Here is a 19,871-nt window from a genome sequence, read left to right on the forward strand (position 1 = left end):
AGCTTAATTGAAAGGGGAATCGGACTCTTGTCATCAGAAAGACACAGTCAGTCGGAATGAGTGGAACTTGGGAATAAAAGCAGACTCACCAGCGCCTTTTCCTGTGATGATTGTGGCTTCAAGAATATTATTCAACATTATTATCCAAGAATATTATCCAAGGCGGTGAGCTGGCAGAGATGTTAGCACACCGGGCGAAGTGCTTCACGGTATTTCGCCCGTCCATATGTTCTGAGTTCAAATTCTGCCGAGGTTGACTTTACCTTTCATCCTTTCGGGGTCGATAAATTAAGTACCAGTTATGCACTGGGGTCGATGTAATCGACTTGATCCGTTTGTCTGTCCTTGTTTGTCCCCTCTATATTTTGCCCCCTGTGGGTAATAAAGAAACAAATATTATCCAACATTTGCTTAACAGTTAAACATGTGCCATTGCAAAGCCAAGGAGGCTCCAAATTCCTCAAGTGTATAACAGAACAACCAAGTTTAAGGCTAAGTTTATGCAGTGGCAATCCCAATGGTTCTTGTGAGTTTAAAAACTCTGTTGGAAAAAACGTTACTTGTGTTGGATCAGTAACTGAATCAACCGAAGAGCATCACTCTTGGGTAGGAAGTTGACGAAGCAGACATGTGTTTAGGGCTTGGGTAAGTGGCATCTGTTGGAGCTAGGATGGCTTTTTCACACATCTATTCATGATTGATGTAATTGGTGGAGAGGTTTATAGTTGGAGCACAGGTCTTGTAGTGTTGTGTCAATTGCATTAAGAGCATTCTTATGGCACATTGTTGTTGTTGTTTGTTCCTTCTCAAGCCATGCCTGGCTCATAAGGGCCGGTTTCCCGGTTTCTTGGCATATAGGTTCCCCACCTGGACGGGACGCCGGTCCGTCACAGATGAGCTGCAAGATGCAGGAGGAAAGAGTGAGAGAAAGTTGTGGCGAAAGAGTCAGCAGAAGTTTCGCCATTACCTTCTGCCGGAGCCGCATGGAGTTTAGGTGTTTTCGCTCATAAACACACACACATCGTCCGGTCTGAGATTCGAACCTGCAATCCCTCGACCGCGAGTCCGCTGCTCTAACCACTAGGCCATGTGCCTCCACTACATTGTTGCCTCGTCCCAGACAATCAATTTGCATTTTTGAAAGACAACTGCCTCATCAGAATTCTTGTTTATATTGGTGGTAAGATTTTCAACATGGCTGATGTTAAGGGGAAGCTTAAATGTTGAATGGACTGTTTGGCCACCGTCTAGCAGTGTTGATGCTATTCCTGCAGACACCATTGCAATGGCAATCTGTCAACTTTGGCAACCTTTGGCAAGGAGAAATGTCTTTCCTGTGCCACCTGGTGCATCAAGGAAGAGGATGCCACCAGTGGTCTCTTCAAACATTTTCAAAACAGAATTATAGACAACAGCTTGTGCAAGATTCAAAAGTTTTTCTCTTTCTTCAACGTAGAAAAGAAGCCCGGCAGTGTTGTAGTATGTCTCCCTTAGTAGGTTCTAGTTTCAAAGTGCCTCATTTTCTCTGTAAGGGTATTCGACACAGTAGTTGTTCGAGGGATGACTACCCATTTCCAAAATGGTATCTTCTAGGAGTATGAGGCCACAGTTGAACATTGCAAGTGTAAACTGTAAAATGATGTCTGTTGATACATAGTGAGATTGCATAAGGATGTCCAAACGTATGCTGTAGCAATATTTCTCCCAGAAAGATTGTGGATTCGCAAGACTGCAGTACACCAGCATAATGGTGAAAAGCAATGGGGGACTGCAACATCGATGCTTCTTGGCGGGTGTGGTCATAGTGGTTATCACCAAAAAGACTTAATTCAGGGCAAGCCTCTTTGCAGTTGGAACAAATATGGCCATTAATAGTACAAAGGTGTTGAAAGGAAGTTGGACCTTTGACAACATGCAACAGAAGATGCAGGTGAAAGCATTCTGAGTTAAGCAGGTGAACTGAGTACACTCTTGAGAGGGCATCAGATTCATGCACCGAAGCATCCCTTTCTGAAATGCACCCTCACTTTCTCTTTTGCCAACAGCAGGAAGGTTTATTCCACATGTAGAATATAGGCAACTCTGCATAAAGAAGTCTTTTGGCAAAAAAGTCTGAAGTGCAAAGTTCAAAGAACCAAGTCAGGGTTGTTCTTAAAGGTTGTTTTGCACAGTCAAATATATTTTCTTAATTAAAATACACCTGTTGCCCATTCTAAGATGAATACCTGCAGTTTCATGTTCATGGATTGGAAAGCCGAATATGGCCAAAATGCCTCGTTAGTAGAGATATAGTGTCCAGTTTGGAAAAATGAGACGTAATCTGTGGCAGCATCAGGATCGCCAGCCTTAGCCAACTCAATAACTACTCGATTGGCTCCCTTATGTACATACATGCAGATGTATTGAATCGATTTCACAGAGTTGCAGAATTCAACATTAATGTGGGTCGTAAACATTTTACAAATGTTACCTTGTTATGTGGTACCACCCATCTGTTGTTGACATTCAATTCTTGACCATCAACCGTTTTTATTGCTGCCATATGTCTACCCACCTGTGGTGCCCTGCAACAGTATAAAGGATAGCCATCATCACCAGTGTGGGTGTCATGAATTAGTTTATGTGGGTAACGCTTTGTACACCTCCCATTGTCCATACATGCAGACCTTGGATTTAGGTGGGCCATGGATCATGGTGGTTTTTATGATTTCAAAAAGGACTGGGTCTTCTTGGGGATTTGGCAGTTCTGCACTGATAACGTTGTTGATATCCATTGACATGAGTTTGTTTTGAAATCAGAGGATGATATGGATATGAGGGAGTCCTCTTGTCTGCCATTCTATGGTGTACATGAAGCATCTTAATGGTCCAAAAATATATCCATGTTTTATAATGTCCATCATTTTCATAAGCTTCAGATGAAACACTCTAGATGTGATATCATGCCTATCTGGAGGATTTTTGGCCATGAAGTAAGAGAGAGAGGATGTCAACCCATTTTGGATTACAAGTGAAGGTGATGAAAAAATGTGGACAGCCATAGTGGTGGACATAAGTGAGAGCATCCTGCATGTACCGGGGGCCTCCAGTGTATGGGAGGATGACAGAACGTACAATATTCGAAGCAACAACCTGATCATTTCGGTTCATTTCATCATGAAGATTGTCATATTCTTCTGCCCGCAATTCCTTTTGATGCTGTCTTACCCGTTTGGTGTCAATCTGGAAAGGGAAGAAATGTGTGGAGTAAATAGTTAGTGACCTGGCTAAGGAAACGTTTTGAAAGAAATCATAAAATAAGAAATATCTACCTTAGTAAATACATCTGCACAGTTTTGATTGAGGAGCATCTGTGTTCTATGAAGAACGTTGATGTCATTGTTGTGAACCATAAGCCAAAATGCATAAAATTCCATTTGTGAAATGGTTTTTCATGGTTGAAGATGCATTACCACTTCCAGATTAAACTTTGGCAAGTCAATGCAGTAGCCATCATCACCATAATGGATATTGGAGGGCATCATACACAGGATTAATTTCACTTATTTTTTGAAGACGCTAGTCTTGCTATTCAAGAACAATATCACAGTTTGAAGCACACTCATTGAAACTTGCTATAAGCACTGCAACTGCGTCGGTTTGGTGTTTGTTAAAGCAACCCTGACGCTGCCCTTGTGGAGCACGGTCACCTTAAATGACAACCTTAAACTAATTGGTGTTAGCATCTCTAACATGAAGATCAGTTTTGAAAATGGTTACGTAGGGGTTGATGGTATGAATCATATATTGAAGAGGCTGCAGAAGTGATGGTCTTGTTCCTGTAGCAACTGAAGTGCTTCATGCAATTTCCTCAGGTCCATTCTCCATAAAGCAAATCTGGGAGAAAGCTGTGTTCATCACCATCATGTGGAATAAGGGAGCCAATTTGGTGGTAAATTTGGCCTTGTACTTTGAAGGTGGGCATATATTTCCCATCTTTTATTGGTGAATGACCAAAGCTTGTCATTTGGAAAGTGGAACTGTAGGCTCTTATATTCCGAAGAAAGTGTTTAGAATCTGGATGGTCTTCAAACAGCAGGAACTTCAAAGGTTCAGCACTGACTTGTAAATGAGGTAAGCTAACCATTCCACTGGAGCAGCATATACCGGTAGATTCTGCTGGTCACTTCATTGCATTACAATGGACACAAACAGTAGACATTTGCCAATGATGATATGTGGATGTGATGTGTAGTCCTCATGGGGGCTGTAATGAAAGGCCTTGTTAGACCAGCAACAGGAAGAAACCCTCGAAAAGACATGAGAACGCATTTTACATTGAGAATCAGCCTTAAGCCTTGTGGCCCTTTGTTAAACAGTCTCTAAAGCACAGCCATTTGAAGTAGAGGCCTCATCATTCATCATTGTTTGACCGTGGTCGAGACAATGGAATTTACTATGCTACGCCAGACTTCACGGTTCATCATGGCATTACGGAGGTCCTGTTGCTGGATGCCTGTATCCCTGGAGATTACATCAGGGTAGGAGAGTGTGCGCCCTCTGGTAATGCGAGTAGATGGCTTCCAGAGGAGGAGAGTAGAAATTACCTCTTTTTCAGCTCTACAACAATGTCCAGCAAACTGGACTCACCTATCTTTCACAAGAATTTACACAGGTGGTAGTTTCCCATATATTTGCATTTTGGTTGGATGGCGCTTCCACGAGAGATTTTGAGCTCTCATAAGGAGGCTGCGTTGTGAGCACACCGGAGTTCTGCTTGCTGAGCAATCTGTGATGCTCTGCAGTAGAAGCAGCTTTGCAAGCACGCTGAAGCACACATTGTTCTTCTGTCTTGTTTGCCTGCAAGGAATGCAAAATGGAAGAATTTTTTTGGTTTTCTGCCAATGTAACTCTTGCTTTTCCGAGGCATCCTATCGAAAATCTGCAACTGAATGCAAACTGGAAAATTTCAAATGGGATATAGGGTTTGGCATTATGCGATGTTGGCTGATAAAGAAGCAAAACTTGTGAATGAATAAGCTACCAGAACTGACCAAATAGTCCTTTTTTTTAGAATGTATCTGATGAATTTGATCTGTAAAATTCATAAAAATGATAACAAAAATTTGTCAAAATATCATTCTGTTATGCTTACTGATAAAAAAATAACTCATAATTTGAAATGTTGAAACTAATATTCCTTCTTCAGGAAATGGAATTAAAGAATAAATAATGGGCATGAACATGTCAAATCAAGTGAGTCACACAAAAGTCGAAAAATACAAATATATATATAACCATCCAATCGTGGCCATTTGCCAGCCTCGCCTGGCCTCCGTGCCGGTGGAACGTAAAAAGCACCATCCGATCGTGGCCGTTTGCCCGCCTCGTCTGGCACCTGTGCCGGTGGCACGTAAAAAGCACCCACTACACTCATGGAGTGGTTGGCATTAGGAAGGGCATCCAGCCGTAGAAACACTCCAGATCAGACTGGGCCTGGTGCAGCCTTCTGGCTTCCCAGACCCCAGTTGCACCGTCCAACCCATGCCAGCATGGAAAGCGGACACTAAACGATGATGATGATGATGATGATGACGACAGGCTTCTTTCAGTTTCCGTCTACCAAATCCACTCACAAGGCTTTGGTCTGCCCGAGGCTATAGTAGAAGACACTTGCCCAAGGTGTCACGCAGTGGCACTGAACCCGGAACTATGTGGTGGGTAAGCAAGCTACTTACCACACAGCCACTCCTGTGCTGCCTATATATATAATTTAAATTAATATGTGCCTATTTATTTATTTATTTATTTATATACACATCTTCTGTATACTTCAAAATTATTTTCCAGTTACATAACTCTCTCTCCCACCTTCGACTTTTTTACATACAACTAAACAAATACTTTCCTTTTTCTTGCACTTATGTGAATGTATGCATACACACATATACATAATTAATTATGGGCATGTGTAGATATGTTCTAAGCCTGTATGTGGATGCGTATTTAAGTACATATGTATGTATATGAAGAGATGTATGTGGGTAATGCCAGTGCCGCCTGACTGGCATACATGCCAGTGGCACGTAAAAAGCACCATCCGAGCCAGTGCCACCTGTCTGGCTCCTGTGCCAGTGGCACATAAAAGGCCCCATTTGAGTGTGGTAAATGTCATTGCCACCTGACTGACCCTGATGCCAGTGGCATGTAAAAAGCACCCGCTACACTCTTGGAGAGGTTGGCATTAGGAAGGGCATCCAGCTGTATAAACCTTGCCAAATCAGATTGGAGCCTAATGCAGCCTCCTGACTTGCCAGTCCTCAATCAAACCTATTTCTTTACTACCCACAAGGGGCTAAATACAGAGAGGACAAACAAAGACAGACAAACCAATTAAGTCGATTATATCGACCCAAGTACGTAACTGGTACTTATTTAATTGACCCCGAAAGGATGAAAGGCAAAGTTGACCTCGGCAGAACTTGAACTCAGAATGTCAAGACAGACGAAATATGGCTACGCATTTTGCCCGGTGCGCTAACGTTTCTGCCAGCTTGCCACCTTAATCAAACCGTCAAACCAATGCAGCATGTAAAATGGACATTAAATGATGATGATGATAATGATGATGATATGATGATGATGTCTATGTGTGTATGTGTATGACCATATGCCTGTATATGTAGGTATGTGTATATATACATATGAGAATGTACACATGTATATGTGTGTGCACATGTATATGTTTTTATGTAGGCACACATATATGTACAAGCAGATGCATACACATGTGTACGTGGACGTGTATGTATGCATGCATGCCTGTGTGTGTGTGTATGTATACATGAGTATGAATGTATGTGTGTGTGTATATATGTATGTATGCATAAGTATGAATGTGTGTGTGTAGATATGTATACTTATATATATATGTATATGTGTGCATACATGTACATATATGTAGACACATCTATATATTTTTATATATGTGTGTGTGTGTGTCTAAATGCATGTATATGTTTATGTCTGTGCAGGCATGTACATGTACCTGCGTGTGTGTGTACGCATGTATAGGCATATGTGTGCATGTATGTATATCTACAATTAACTGTATGCACGCATGCATATCTGTGTATGAAGTTATATTCATCTGTACAGAAGGCGGCGAGCTGGCAGAGTGGTTAGCACACCGGGCGAAATGTGTAGCCGCATTTCGTCTGCCGTTATGTTCTGGGTTCAAATACCGCCGAGGTCGACTTTGCCTTTCATCCTTTCGGGGTCGATAAATGAAGTACCAGTTTCGCACTGGGGTCGATGTAATCAACTTAATCCGTTTGTCTGTCCTTGTTTGTCCCCTCTGTGTTTAGCCCCTTCTGGGTAGTAAAGAAATATATATTCATCTGTACATTTAGACATCAATATTTTACAAAACTGTGAAGAATAATTATACTTTCCTTGAAACTCTATAGTGTAAACACACTAATTCAAAATTTCAATCACCAATAGGCATTGACTGATCAATATGGTTCTGTATTAATTTCTTTTTAGGAGTGATGAGTACAAAGAGTGCATATATATGTGTGTGTGTGTTTGTGTGTGTGTGTGTGTGTATGAGTATCTATGTACATATACATGTATGTATAAATATGTGTGTACGTGTGAATGCATGTACATGTATAGGTATATGTGTATATCTCTGTGTATATATGTGGGTGTATGTATATGAATATCTGTATATATAAAAGGCAGGATGTGTGTGTGTGTGTGAATGTAATTTATGCATGTCCACAAATTAGCACACATGTCGCTCCAATTTAAGGAGGACATTCATCATGACCCTAGCTCTATTTTCGTCAACTTATTTTTACCAGAGGCACCAGCGAATAGCAGTAAAATTAAATTTCTAACCAAAACTTTTAACAATTTTCAAGTTGGAGAAATCACCATTGTTTGCAAACAGGAGTTAAGTCCCCTTCTAGCGACGAGTAAGTTTTTTGTTAAGACTTTTTGTTGATATAAGGGCAACACACACGAACATGTATGCAACAGGTTAACATACATACATGTGTGTGTGTGCTGCTATATATATATATATATAGGGAGAGTTTACGAAGAAAACAACAAAAGACGAAGACAGGTGGTGTACAAAACAAACAGATGTATTAGTATAGTATATATATATATATATATAAAGTTAATCCAAACAAGAAAGCACAAAAAAATACAACAACGCGAGGACGTGGAACAAATATAGTATTATTGGACGCTCAGGAAAGAAGGAAAGGAGGTGGGTTTAACGTTTCGAGTGGAGCTCTTTGTCAGAAACATAGACATAGGAGAAGGAAAGATCCAGAGAAAGGAAGACAGAGGGAAAAAAATCGCCAACGATACACATGAGGTCACATTTTGAAAGACCAGAAGGAAAAGGGTGTATATATATATATATGAACCAATTTCAATGGATTTTGCCCAAATTTGACGCCAATGTTACTTAGTTTGGTTTGAAATAAAGAACTTGATTAGCTTAATAATCCTAACTTATTCCCAGGTTTTACTGCTAGTATATACATATTTTAAAAATTTTATTCATACTTTATAAATGAATATTTTATTCTTTGATTAACTAAAAATTTACCTTATTAATATTTAACATTCTTCTATCATCTCTTCTTTATTTACGGTTCTAATTTTATATTTTCTGCTCTACTTCATCTCTAATCATAAATACATTCTAGGTTTGGTAGAAGAAACAGGATAAATAGAACTCAGTCCATGAGTAAATAAATTTTATTACTTTTAATCTGCAGAAGTTACAACGTGACTCAAGGGCCAAGAGTTTCAAGTATTATTCTTATCTGTATTTCAATATCCTGCACTTTTTTTCTTTTATGTTGAGGTATACAATAAGACTCTCTTTCTCTCTTTTACTTGTTTCAGTCATTTCACTGCGGCCATGCTGGGGCACCGCCTTTAGTCGAGCAAATCGACCCCAGGACTTATTCTTTAGAAGCCTAGTGCTTATTCTATCGGTCTCTTTTGCTGATCCACTAAGTTACGGGGACGTAAACACACCACCATCGGTTGTCAAGCGATGTTGGGAGGACAAACACAGACACACAAACACATACACACACACACATACATATATATATATATATTATATATATATATATATATATATAAAGTTAATCCAAACAAGAAAGCACAAAAAAATACAACAACGCGAGGACGTGGAACAAATATAGTATTATTGGACGCTCAGGAAAGAAGGAAAGGAGGTGGGTTTAACGTTTCGAGTGGAGCTCTTTGTCAGAAACATAGACATAGGAGAAGGAAAGATCCAGAGAAAGGAAGACAGAGGGAAAAAAATCGCCAACGATACACATGAGGTCACATTTTGAAAGACCAGAAGGAAAAGGGTGTATATATATATATATATGAACCAATTTCAATGGATTTTGCCCAAATTTGACGCCAATGTTACTTAGTTTGGTTTGAAATAAAGAACTTGATTAGCTTAATAATCCTAACTTATTCCTAGGTTTTACTGCTAGTATATACATATTTTAAAAATTTTATTCATACTTTATAAATGAATATTTTATTCTTTGATTAACTAAAAATTACCTTATTAATATTTAACATTCTTCTATCATCTCTTCTTTATTTACGGTTCTAATTTTATATTTTCTGCTCTACTTCATCTCTAATCATAAATACATTCTAGGTTTGGTAGAAGAAACAGGATAAATAGAACTCAGTCCATGAGTAAATAAATTTTATTACTTTTAATCTGCAGAAGTTACAACGTGACTCAAGGGCCAAGAGTTTCAAGTATTATTCTTATCTGTATTTCAATATCCTGCACTTTTTTTCTTTTATGTTGAGGTATACAATAAGACTCTCTTTCTCTCTTTTACTTGTTTCAGTCATTTCACTGCGGCCATGCTGGGGCACCGCCTTTAGTCGAGCAAATCGACCCCAGGACTTATTCTTTAGAAGCCTAGTGCTTATTCTATCGGTCTCTTTTGCTGATCCACTAAGTTACGGGGACGTAAACACACCACCATCGGTTGTCAAGCGATGTTGGGAGGACAAACACAGACACACAAACACATACACACACACACATACATATATATATATATATATATATATATACGACAGGCTTCTTTCAGTTTCCGTCTACCAAATCCACTCACAAGGCATTGGTTGGCCCAAGGCTATAGTAGACGACACTTGCCCAAGGTGCCATGTAGTGGGACTGAACCCTGAACCATGTGGTTGGTTCAGTATAGAAAAGTGGTATAAAAAATGAAAATGGAAAGAAAACACAGAACCTCACATATAGAAATGGATACACACATGCATACAACTCCTTGACACAAAGGCAAGTCATTCATAATACATGCATATGAATACACATATATTATACATAGAGTATTGAAATGTAACACATACATTCATACAAATGCATGAGCACATACACACACTTTATCTCTTGCAATTACTCTTTTTTCTACCCACTCCATTGTGACACTAACTAGTAAAAACAGGGACATTACAGAGCAAGGAAAACATCTTTTGTTTTGCAGAGTACAAGACTACCCCACTAGCAAATGGCTAACAAATGGAGACAATGTTGAATCAAGAGGACCATTCGTTTTGTCTTGTTCAGGATATGACTTCTTTAGTGTTGCTGGTACAATAAAATGCACTTAACCCTTTCGTTACCGTATTTATTTTGGGATGCTCTATGCTTCTTTCAATTACTTTAAATATAACAAAGAATTTAGTAAAATAACTTAGTAATCATTAAGCTAGTGTTAGAAACATAAATTATGACTAAGGTTTGGTGGAAGATTTTAATTCAAAACTTATGCAAACAAGACATTTATACTCAGAGCCAGAGCCGGTTTCAGCCGGGTTGGTAATGAAAGGGTTAATACATTCTCAAGTGGTTGATAAAGGAAGGGCATGAAGGTGTAAAAACCAAGCCAAAACTGAAAGGAAAATTTATTTCAGAATGATTCTCATTTTGAGAGATGATTGTACTGAAACAGATCCATAAGAAGTGACCAAATTATATTTGTTTATTTAAGACAACAATAGAATGTCTTCATATCATCTCAATCTGCATAGCTAAAAGGCTTTCATGTCTACAGTTTAAGTAGTGATAAGTTAATGTTATTGCAAGTGTATAAATAATTAGAAAGAGAATGAGGTCATAATTTTCAAAAAGCAAATAATACAAACAGTATTGTAAATATTCCATCTAACTCAAAAATATTTTGTAGTATTAATTTACCTTTAAACATTTTCCCATCTTGAGAAGATATCCACTCTCCATTGATATAGGCCTTGTTGTGAACAAAACTGCTGTATGAGGACATCGCTCTATAAAGATGTCTCTGAAAACCAAATGCTTTTTTGCAAATGGGCAACATCTGTTAGGAAAAGAAAAATGAATTTATAAATAAACAAATGACGTTTTGAGACCTTATCAGATAGTTAAAATCGGCACTTTTCCAGAATTGCTTTACACAAAAGATATTTCAAATATATACTCTTTTACTCTTTTACTTGTTTCAGTCATTTGACTGCGGCCATGCTGGAGCACCGCCTTTTTGTTGAGCAACTCGACCCCGGACTTATTCTTTGTAAGCCTAGTACTTATTCTATCGGTCTCTTTTGCCGAACCGCTAAGTTACGGGGACGTAAACACACCAGCATCGGTTGTCAAGCAATGCTAGGGGGACAAACACAGACACACAAACACACACACGCATATATATATATATACATATATACGACAGGCTTCTTTCAGTTTCCGTCTACCAAATCCACTCACAAGGCATTGGTTGGCCCGAGGCTATAGCAGAAGACACTTGCCCAAGATGCCACGCAGTGGGACTGAACCTGGAACCATGTGGTTGGTTAGCAAGCTACTTTATTTTAATAATTTGCCACTAGGGCAGCACACAGAGTAGCTACGGGCTGGACAAGGACATTAATGGATGATGGTGGTGGTTGATGAAGATGGTGATGGGAGAAGTCAGAAAGCGCCCGCCGACTTTTGCTTCTCTAAAACAATGTTCTTTTTTTTCAATAATTTACAAAATTTCAAAAATTACAAAAATTCAAAAAATTTTCACAAAAATTTCAATTTACAATTTACACTTTTAAAAGTCTCTTCAGAGGCAATAAACCTCTGTCACAATGTAACACAATTACAATTTTACGTTACCCGACCGATGAACTCTCTTGCTTTAATGACGCAATCGTCCATCGTCAGGCTTCCGCATACAGGTATGACTTGCAAGAGATCCTCCGGGAAAGAATTCTCGATCCTGCACATATCATTTTCGAGTAGGACCTCCGCAGCCAGCTGCGAAGGCCACTCGGGATATTCCATGCAGGACCGAAGTCCCTCCCATTGGTTTCTCTTCCTCATCTTACCTATTTCGTTTTCTACAGTGCCTCCTTTATGGAAGAGGACTACATAAAATTTCTCCGGCATCACAACCGCCAGAGGACACATGGGAGATGCCGTCTGGGTGTTACAGTCCGCTGGTTGCGTCCCGTTCCTCTTTTTCTTTTTCTTTTTACGCTGGGCCTCGGGAGGTTGAGGTTCCGGTGCTATACGCACCGGGTCCTCTTTTTCTTCCGCAGCCTCCGGTTCCTTTGGTGGGTCGCCATTGCTCCCCACTTTTCTTTTTCTTTTGGAGGAGGATTTTTCCCCCTCCTCACTTTGTTTCTCTCCCTCCATTGGTGGGGCAGGGAGAGGCTCTGATATTAACTTCTCCAGGATCCTACTCTGGTTCCTGGGGCAGTTTTTCTTAATGTGGCCGGTCTCCGAACACAGGTGACACTTGGGGGGGCGTCCCTCAAGCATCACCGAATACTTGGACCTGGCCATCTTCAAGAAGTCCAGCAAAACCAGACTCTTGGCCGACTGGGTCCACAGAGTCAAAGTAGCTTTTGCCCTTTCCCAGTCAGCCGCAGGCTGCATTCTCACGTTCAGGATCTTGGCGCTACCACCACTCAGACCCCGGCGGATGGAATCTTCCACCCACTCGGGCTCAAAGCCGGGCGGCAGGCCGCAGACCCATAATCGTATCAATTTTTCCCCCTTATAGCTTGGGAGAAACAGAATCTCTTCGCCCTCAATGGGCTTACTCGCGAAATCGCAAGCTGCTTTAGGGAAGTCAAACAGCAACCAAATCGTTGCGTATTTGGCTCCCTGTTGAATATGTTTAACGGCTGGCATATAGTCTGCCAGCTCGTTCATAATGGTGGCTTTCGGGAAAACCATTATGGTGTCGAGTGACCTCGAATATGTCCTCAACACCACGGTTTTGTCCTCGAGCTCCTTTAAGTACTTTTTGGGAGGTGTCAATTCCCACACAGTGAAATTCCTTGCCATAACGTAAGAAAAACAGTTCAAAATGTTACAAAATAAATTAGACACAGAAAGGAGAATGAAAAAAGCAACAGAAGGGAAGAAATAAAATTAAAATGGCAGTTCAAAAAAAAGTTCTTTTTTTTTTTACAAATGAATGATAGACGGAGAAAGAGAGTTCAAATTCAGACAAAGGAATTAATTTTTCATTTTCTTTGTTCACTTTTTCGGCCAAAAATTGTATTCCAGGCCAAATACACTGTTGGTGAAACACCTTGGTAAAATAATCCTTGGTAAATCCCGTGGATAACACAACGACAATTTCAAAATAATTTTTGCAGACGGACTATGCCGCCTCAAAAACACAATTTTCTTTACACTCGACAACAGGCAGAAAAATTATATCCGGAGCAAAGTGGAGCTTTATTATCTGCTAAAAAAATATTTAATGCTAAAAAACATTAATGCAAGTAATAAAACTTCACTTCGCTCGCAAAAATACAAAACGCCTACCTGCAATCGAGTCGAAAGTTCAACAATTCACGTTGAAACAACGTGGCATCTGGAGCAGCAAAATAACACATCTGAACAGTTCAGTGGTTAGCAAGCGACTTACCACACAGCCACTCCTGCACCTGTATATATATATATATTTTTTTTTTCCAGCTCTATTCACATGACAAACTAAAGACCATGTCAGTTAATACAGAGGTTCCAAATACCATGTTTGTCTTTGGCTTGATTTTTTAAAGCATTCCAACCGTGACAATACAACCTTTTTTAAAATCATTTGAACTGTGATTATATAGTCTGTTTTTAAAAGTATTTCAATCATCACCATCCCAAGCCTTAGTCTCCTTCATGTTACATCCTGTTTTTCTTGAAGAGCACATTAGATAATGTATTCCAAGACACACTATGCATGAAAAATAAAAAGTAGGTTGACTATGTGTGCAATGCTTTTGATCATTGATCCGTTGGGTCAGAGCTGACCTGGAGATAAGCAACAATAACTAATGAAGTGTGTGTGTGTGCGTGCATGCACATGCACACGTGATTATATAGGGAGAGTTTACGAAAAAAACAAAAGATGAAGACAGGTGGTGTACAAAACAAACAGATGTATTAGTATAATGCTCAGGAATAGAAAAAGTCTTTTACGAATCGAGCCTATGCTCTTCTACAGAAAGGGACACAGAAAAAACAAGGAGAGAAAAAAGAAGAGAAAAACAAGGAGAGAAAAAAAAGGAGAGAACATAAAATATAAAAGATTATATATTGCTGTTAACTAACATACAAGAAATAGCAGCTACATTTCTCATCAGTAAAAATTTCGTTGTTAATATCCATAGAAATACTGAAAAACAACTATTTTTAATGTTCCTAACATTAGCTTAATGAGAACTAAGTTATTTTACTAAATTCTTTATCATATTTAAAGTAATTGAAAGAAACACAGAGCATCTCAAAATAAATACAGTAACAAAAGGGTTAAACAATATTGTAGGGTTGGTGTGAGAGACCAGATCTGGCCAGTTTGAACATAAAACAGGCAGAATATTTTTGGCCAGATATCATCATCATCATCATCATCGTTTAACGTCTGCTTTCCATGCTAGCATAGGTTGGACGATTTTGACTGAGGGCTGGTGAACCAGATGGTTGCACCAGGCTCCAGTCTTGATCTGGCAGAGTTTCTACAGCTGGATGCCCTTCCTAACGCCAACCACTCCGAGAGTGTAGTGGGTGCTTTTTACGTGCCACCAGCACGAGGGCCAGTCAGGCAGGATTTGGAAACGACCTCGCTCAAATCTTTTTACACATGCCACCATCACAGGTGCCTCTAAGGCAACGTTGGTAACGATCACGCTCGAATGGTGCCCTTTTATGTGCCATTGGCTGCTCTGGCAAGGAATTATGTACATTATTTATAATGGATTGACAGGTGCCATCAACTTGTTTGATGTTAACACAATGTTTCGGCTGGTGTACTCTCCAGCCTTCATCAGGTGTTCTGGTGGAATTTCACACCCAACCTTTTATTTGATCAATGGCGTACTCCGCTCTCACACCCAAGGTATTCCTTTTCTTTTTTAGCAAAGGCTACTGACTCTTGGATTCTGAGGCCAGTTTAAATGCTAAAGGGTTAACCAGAAGAACCACTGGAAAGATGTATGGTCATTTGAAAAGAACTAATGAAAAGACTTCCAAACTTCCAAACCATCAACTGTGTGTGGCTCAAATGGAAAAGCATCAAGAAAACTTGTGTCATATAACAACTCTTGAATAATTATTTGCATTACTGAATTTTGTTCTCCTCTTTGAAATTATACATTGGTCTTAACATTTAAAATTTTTAAATAAAATTTGAAACGAAATTTTACATCGAAATACCTTTCTTGTAGTGCAAAGAACCAATTATTAAATAATCAAGTAATGCTGAAGAAATCTACAAAGACTGTTAAAAATCTATAATGGTCAAAAGCAGAAAATTCTTATGTCCATGCTTGTTTTTTCAGTGACTTATTGACCTATAAGTTAATTTAATCTAGAAATACATGATTGACATGATTCCAAAATTTAATGCTTTTACTAAACATCTTCACTTTTCAAATTTAAATTTCTTAGGAAAATGACAAAGTAGGCCAAATAATTCCTAATACGTTTTGAAAATGATCCATTTAAAATATTGGGTCATCCCAAAAATGATGTGGTTTTTTTCAATTGCATGAACTAAAAGTTGTAGGGGAATGCGATAAACTATCTGCATTAACTTGCTATGAAGGCAGGTAGTAATTTTACATTGTCCTTATTCTTAGTTCAAGTTTTGAAGAGTGCAGTTCGATTTTAACAGTTATTTTTTCAAGCTATAATGGAAGTGGCAAAGGAGCATATTTGGAACATTTTGCTTTACAAGTTCAACAAAGGAAACAACACAATGGAAAGTGCAAGGAATATTAATACAATATATGGGGATCGACAATAAGCGGTGGTTCCAGAAATTACAGCCTAGAAGACAAGCCTCATCCTAGAAGATCTGTAGAGCTCGATAAGGACATCCTGCAAACCCTGTCGGAACAAAATCAAATTGTAGTTGTTGAGGAACTAGCAAAGAAGTTTGGATTTGGTCATTCAACTATTCAGCAACACCTGTGTGCCATTGGAAAAGTCAGCAAATTGGGTCAATGGGTTCCTCACAAACTTTCTGAGTCTAATCACATACAAAGATTGAATGTGTGATCTTCTTTGCTGTCACGTCTCATGAATGAACCCTTTTTGGGACTGAATAGTGACTGGTGACAGGAAATGGGTTCTCTTCAAGCACCGAAGACTGGGTAGGGAAAGGAGAAACACTGGCACCCCAGGCTAAAGAAGGTTTTCACTCACATAAGGTGTTGTTAACTGTTTGGGGGGATATGAAAGGTTTAGTCCACTTTGAACATTTAAACCCAAACCAAACGAGCGGCCTAAGTCAGTGCGAGAAGAAAAACAACTATCTTTGGTTTCAAGACAAAAGGTGTTCTTCCATCAGGATAATGCTTTGCCACATACAGCAAGGATGACATTCCAGAGGCTGGAGCAGGTACCCCATCCACCATTTTAACCGGGCATTGTCCCATCTGATTATCATTTATTCTACAGAAAAAATATGAATTCTGTAGATGAGGTCAGAACAGTACTGGAGGAGTATTTTCCGTCATGGACAAGTGAATTTTGGAAAAGGAGCCTTGCAAGTCTGCCAGATAAATGGAAGAGCATTGTAGAAAATGAAGAAGAATATATTTTAGCTTAGAAAAGAACTTCGTTTATCTTAATTTTGAAAAATAAAAGAAGTATAAAAAAAAATGCATTATTTATGGGATGACCCAATACATTTAAAAACCACTAAGCGGATTGCCTGAGGTACCCTAATCAACCTAATAATTGTATCCAGATCTAATCCAGGTTGATGTATTGAGTGGCTGTGTGGTAAGTAGCTTGCTAACCAACCACATGGTTCTGGGTTCAGTCCCACTGCGTGGCATCTTGGGCAAGTGTCTTCTGCTATAGCCCCAGGCTGACCAATGCCTTGTGAGTGGATTTGGTAGATGGAAACTTAAAGAAGCCTGTCATATATATGTATGTGTGTGTGTTTGTCCCCCTAGCATTGCTTGACAACCGATGCTTTTGTTTACGTCCCCGTCACTTAGCAGTTCGGCAAAAGAGACCGATAGAATAAGTACTAGGCTTACAAAGAATAAGTCCCGGGGTCGATTTGCTTGACTAAAAGGCGGTGCTCCAACATGGCCACAGTCAAAATGACTGAAAACAAGTAAAAGAGTGAAAAAGAATTATATCAAAAAAGCTTTCTGAGGAGCACCCTTAAAACTTGCCACTCATACCAAATGCTACCTTTACATTTATGCAAATACAGGTGAAGTAACATATCTGATCCCTCCAGAAAAGCATATCACAAAACTGATATTATAGATGTTTTTGATCTAATTTGGATTCTTTGCCATCAAAATTGAATTTTTCAATTGGTGCTCAAGCCTTAAAAAAAAAAGAATTAACCCTTTAGTATTTAGACAGGCCATATCCGGCCAAAATATTTAATCTGCCTTACGTTCAAACTGACTAGATCCAGGCTGTCACACCTACCCTACAATGTTATTCTACATTAAGTAATTACACCATCAAGATCTTGAAGATATGAGATAATGCATGATTAATTCAAATCAATGGGAATCAATAAGCATTATGTTGATAGAATAATCTGAACACTAAAGGGTTAAACTACATCAGCCATAAGGGAATACATGTCTATCTTACCTAACTCGTCCAGTAGAGCCCACCAATTGATATCTGAAAAGTTCGATGAAATAACTCATGAACACTGCGAAAAGAACATATCAGACTAGATACGGCACCACCTTACTCATGAACTGCAAAGAATTTCAACCTTGAGTTTTAAAACAATAACTTGCATGCAATTACGTTCAACTAGAATTGTGCTAATAAGAGAATTAAGACATCAAACCACATGAGAACACAGTGACCTATAATGCATGACAGCCAAATATTAGCTGTCTAGGTTTGTAACATCCTCAACACAAATTAGCTCGTAGCACAAAAAATGAAAAATACAGATTTCTTTTTCAAAGGTTACATTACACACGGACCTATTTCTATCCATTAGTGCCTTAGTCCTTACAACACTAGTGACTCAAAGTATCTCAGAGACCCTTGTATACTTCAGGCAAGTAACTTGTATCAAAGCAGTCCTCTACCCTATATTTCAGCCTCACAGAGCAGAGCAAATAGCCTACTGGATGGCCCCTAGCAAACAAGTTGTACTTGTTATAAGTTCCGGTTTTTTTTTGGGGGGGGGGGGTTCTACATCTAGTACCAGTATAAGAATTTCAGCAGTAGTCTGTTCTGGAAAAAATAGATGTGTTACATGCAAAGTTGTAGTCTCTTCATATATTAACACATGTGTTCAAATAAAGTGGTTACTGCAACATATACTTTACTCAACTTCTTACTGGGAGAAACACTGGCATCCCAGGCTAAAGAAGGTCTTCACTCACATAAGGTGTTGTTAACTGTTTGGTGGGGTATGAAAGGTTTAGTCCACTTTGAACGTTTAAACCCAAACCAAACTATAACAAAGGAGACCAACAGCAAGCAGTTTGAGCGGCTTAAGTCAGCGCGAGAAGAAAAACAACTATCTTTGGTTTCAAGACAAAAGGTGTTCTTCCATCAGGATAATGCTCTGCCACATACATTCCAGAGGCTGGAGCAGCTACCCCATCCACCATTTTAACCGGGCATTGTCCCATCTGATTAAGAGTGTAAGACAAAACATCTTTCTTTCTAGCTGTTCACATTCTGCATTTAAATCCTGTTGAGACCAACTTTGCATTTCATCTTTTTAGGATTGATGAAACAAAGTACCAGTCAAGTATTGTGATCGATGATATCAACAAGACCCCTCCCCTCAAAACTGTTAGCCTTGTACCTAAATCAAAAACCATTTTTATTACTATGTTTCCATTGTTGTTGATGTTGCTTTGTTTTATATGAGCTGTGCCGGTGGCACATAAAAAGTACCATCGGATCGTGGCCGTTGCCAGCCTCGTATGGCACCTGTGCTGGTGGTACGTAAAAAGCACCCACTACACTCACGGAGTGGTTGGCGTTAGGAAGGGCATCCAGCTGTAGAAACACTACCAGATCAGACTGGGCCTGGTGCAGCCATCTGGCTTCCCAGACCCCAGTTGAACCGTCCAACCCATGCTAGCATGGAAAGCGGACGTTAAACGATGATGATGAGGGTGATGATGATGATGTTCCATGTTGAATCTATATCATCTAAATTGGCTTCAACATGGACTATTAAGAAAGATCTTCACAATACATAGTAGTTGTTAACATGAAAATGATATTATACAAGTCTGGTTTACTGAGGCTAACGAAACTTGCATTTAACTAAACAGTAAACATGGTT

At 39.2% G+C, this 19,871-nt stretch overlaps 1 protein-coding gene across 3 annotated transcripts in view; it reads right to left on the bottom strand.

Moving 5' to 3' along the window:
* Nucleotides 1-19,871, bottom strand: part of LOC115209390 (succinate-semialdehyde dehydrogenase, mitochondrial) — a 90,738-nt gene that overhangs the window by 48,624 nt on the left and 22,243 nt on the right. For 2 of the 3 annotated variants that reach the window (XM_029777779.2, XM_029777778.2), the window contains exon 2: nucleotides 11,288-11,426. In XM_029777779.2, coding sequence (XP_029633639.1) covers nucleotides 11,288-11,426 — 139 coding nt within the window. Of the gene's footprint in view, nucleotides 1-11,287; nucleotides 11,427-15,834; nucleotides 15,840-15,974; nucleotides 15,987-19,871 lie in introns of all 3 variants that reach the window. The other variant, XM_036501536.1, reaches the window with a different exon arrangement.

Source organism: Octopus sinensis, linkage group LG3 (assembly GCF_006345805.1).
Source record: "Octopus sinensis linkage group LG3, ASM634580v1, whole genome shotgun sequence".
Lineage (NCBI taxonomy): Eukaryota > Metazoa > Mollusca > Cephalopoda > Octopoda > Octopodidae > Octopus > Octopus sinensis.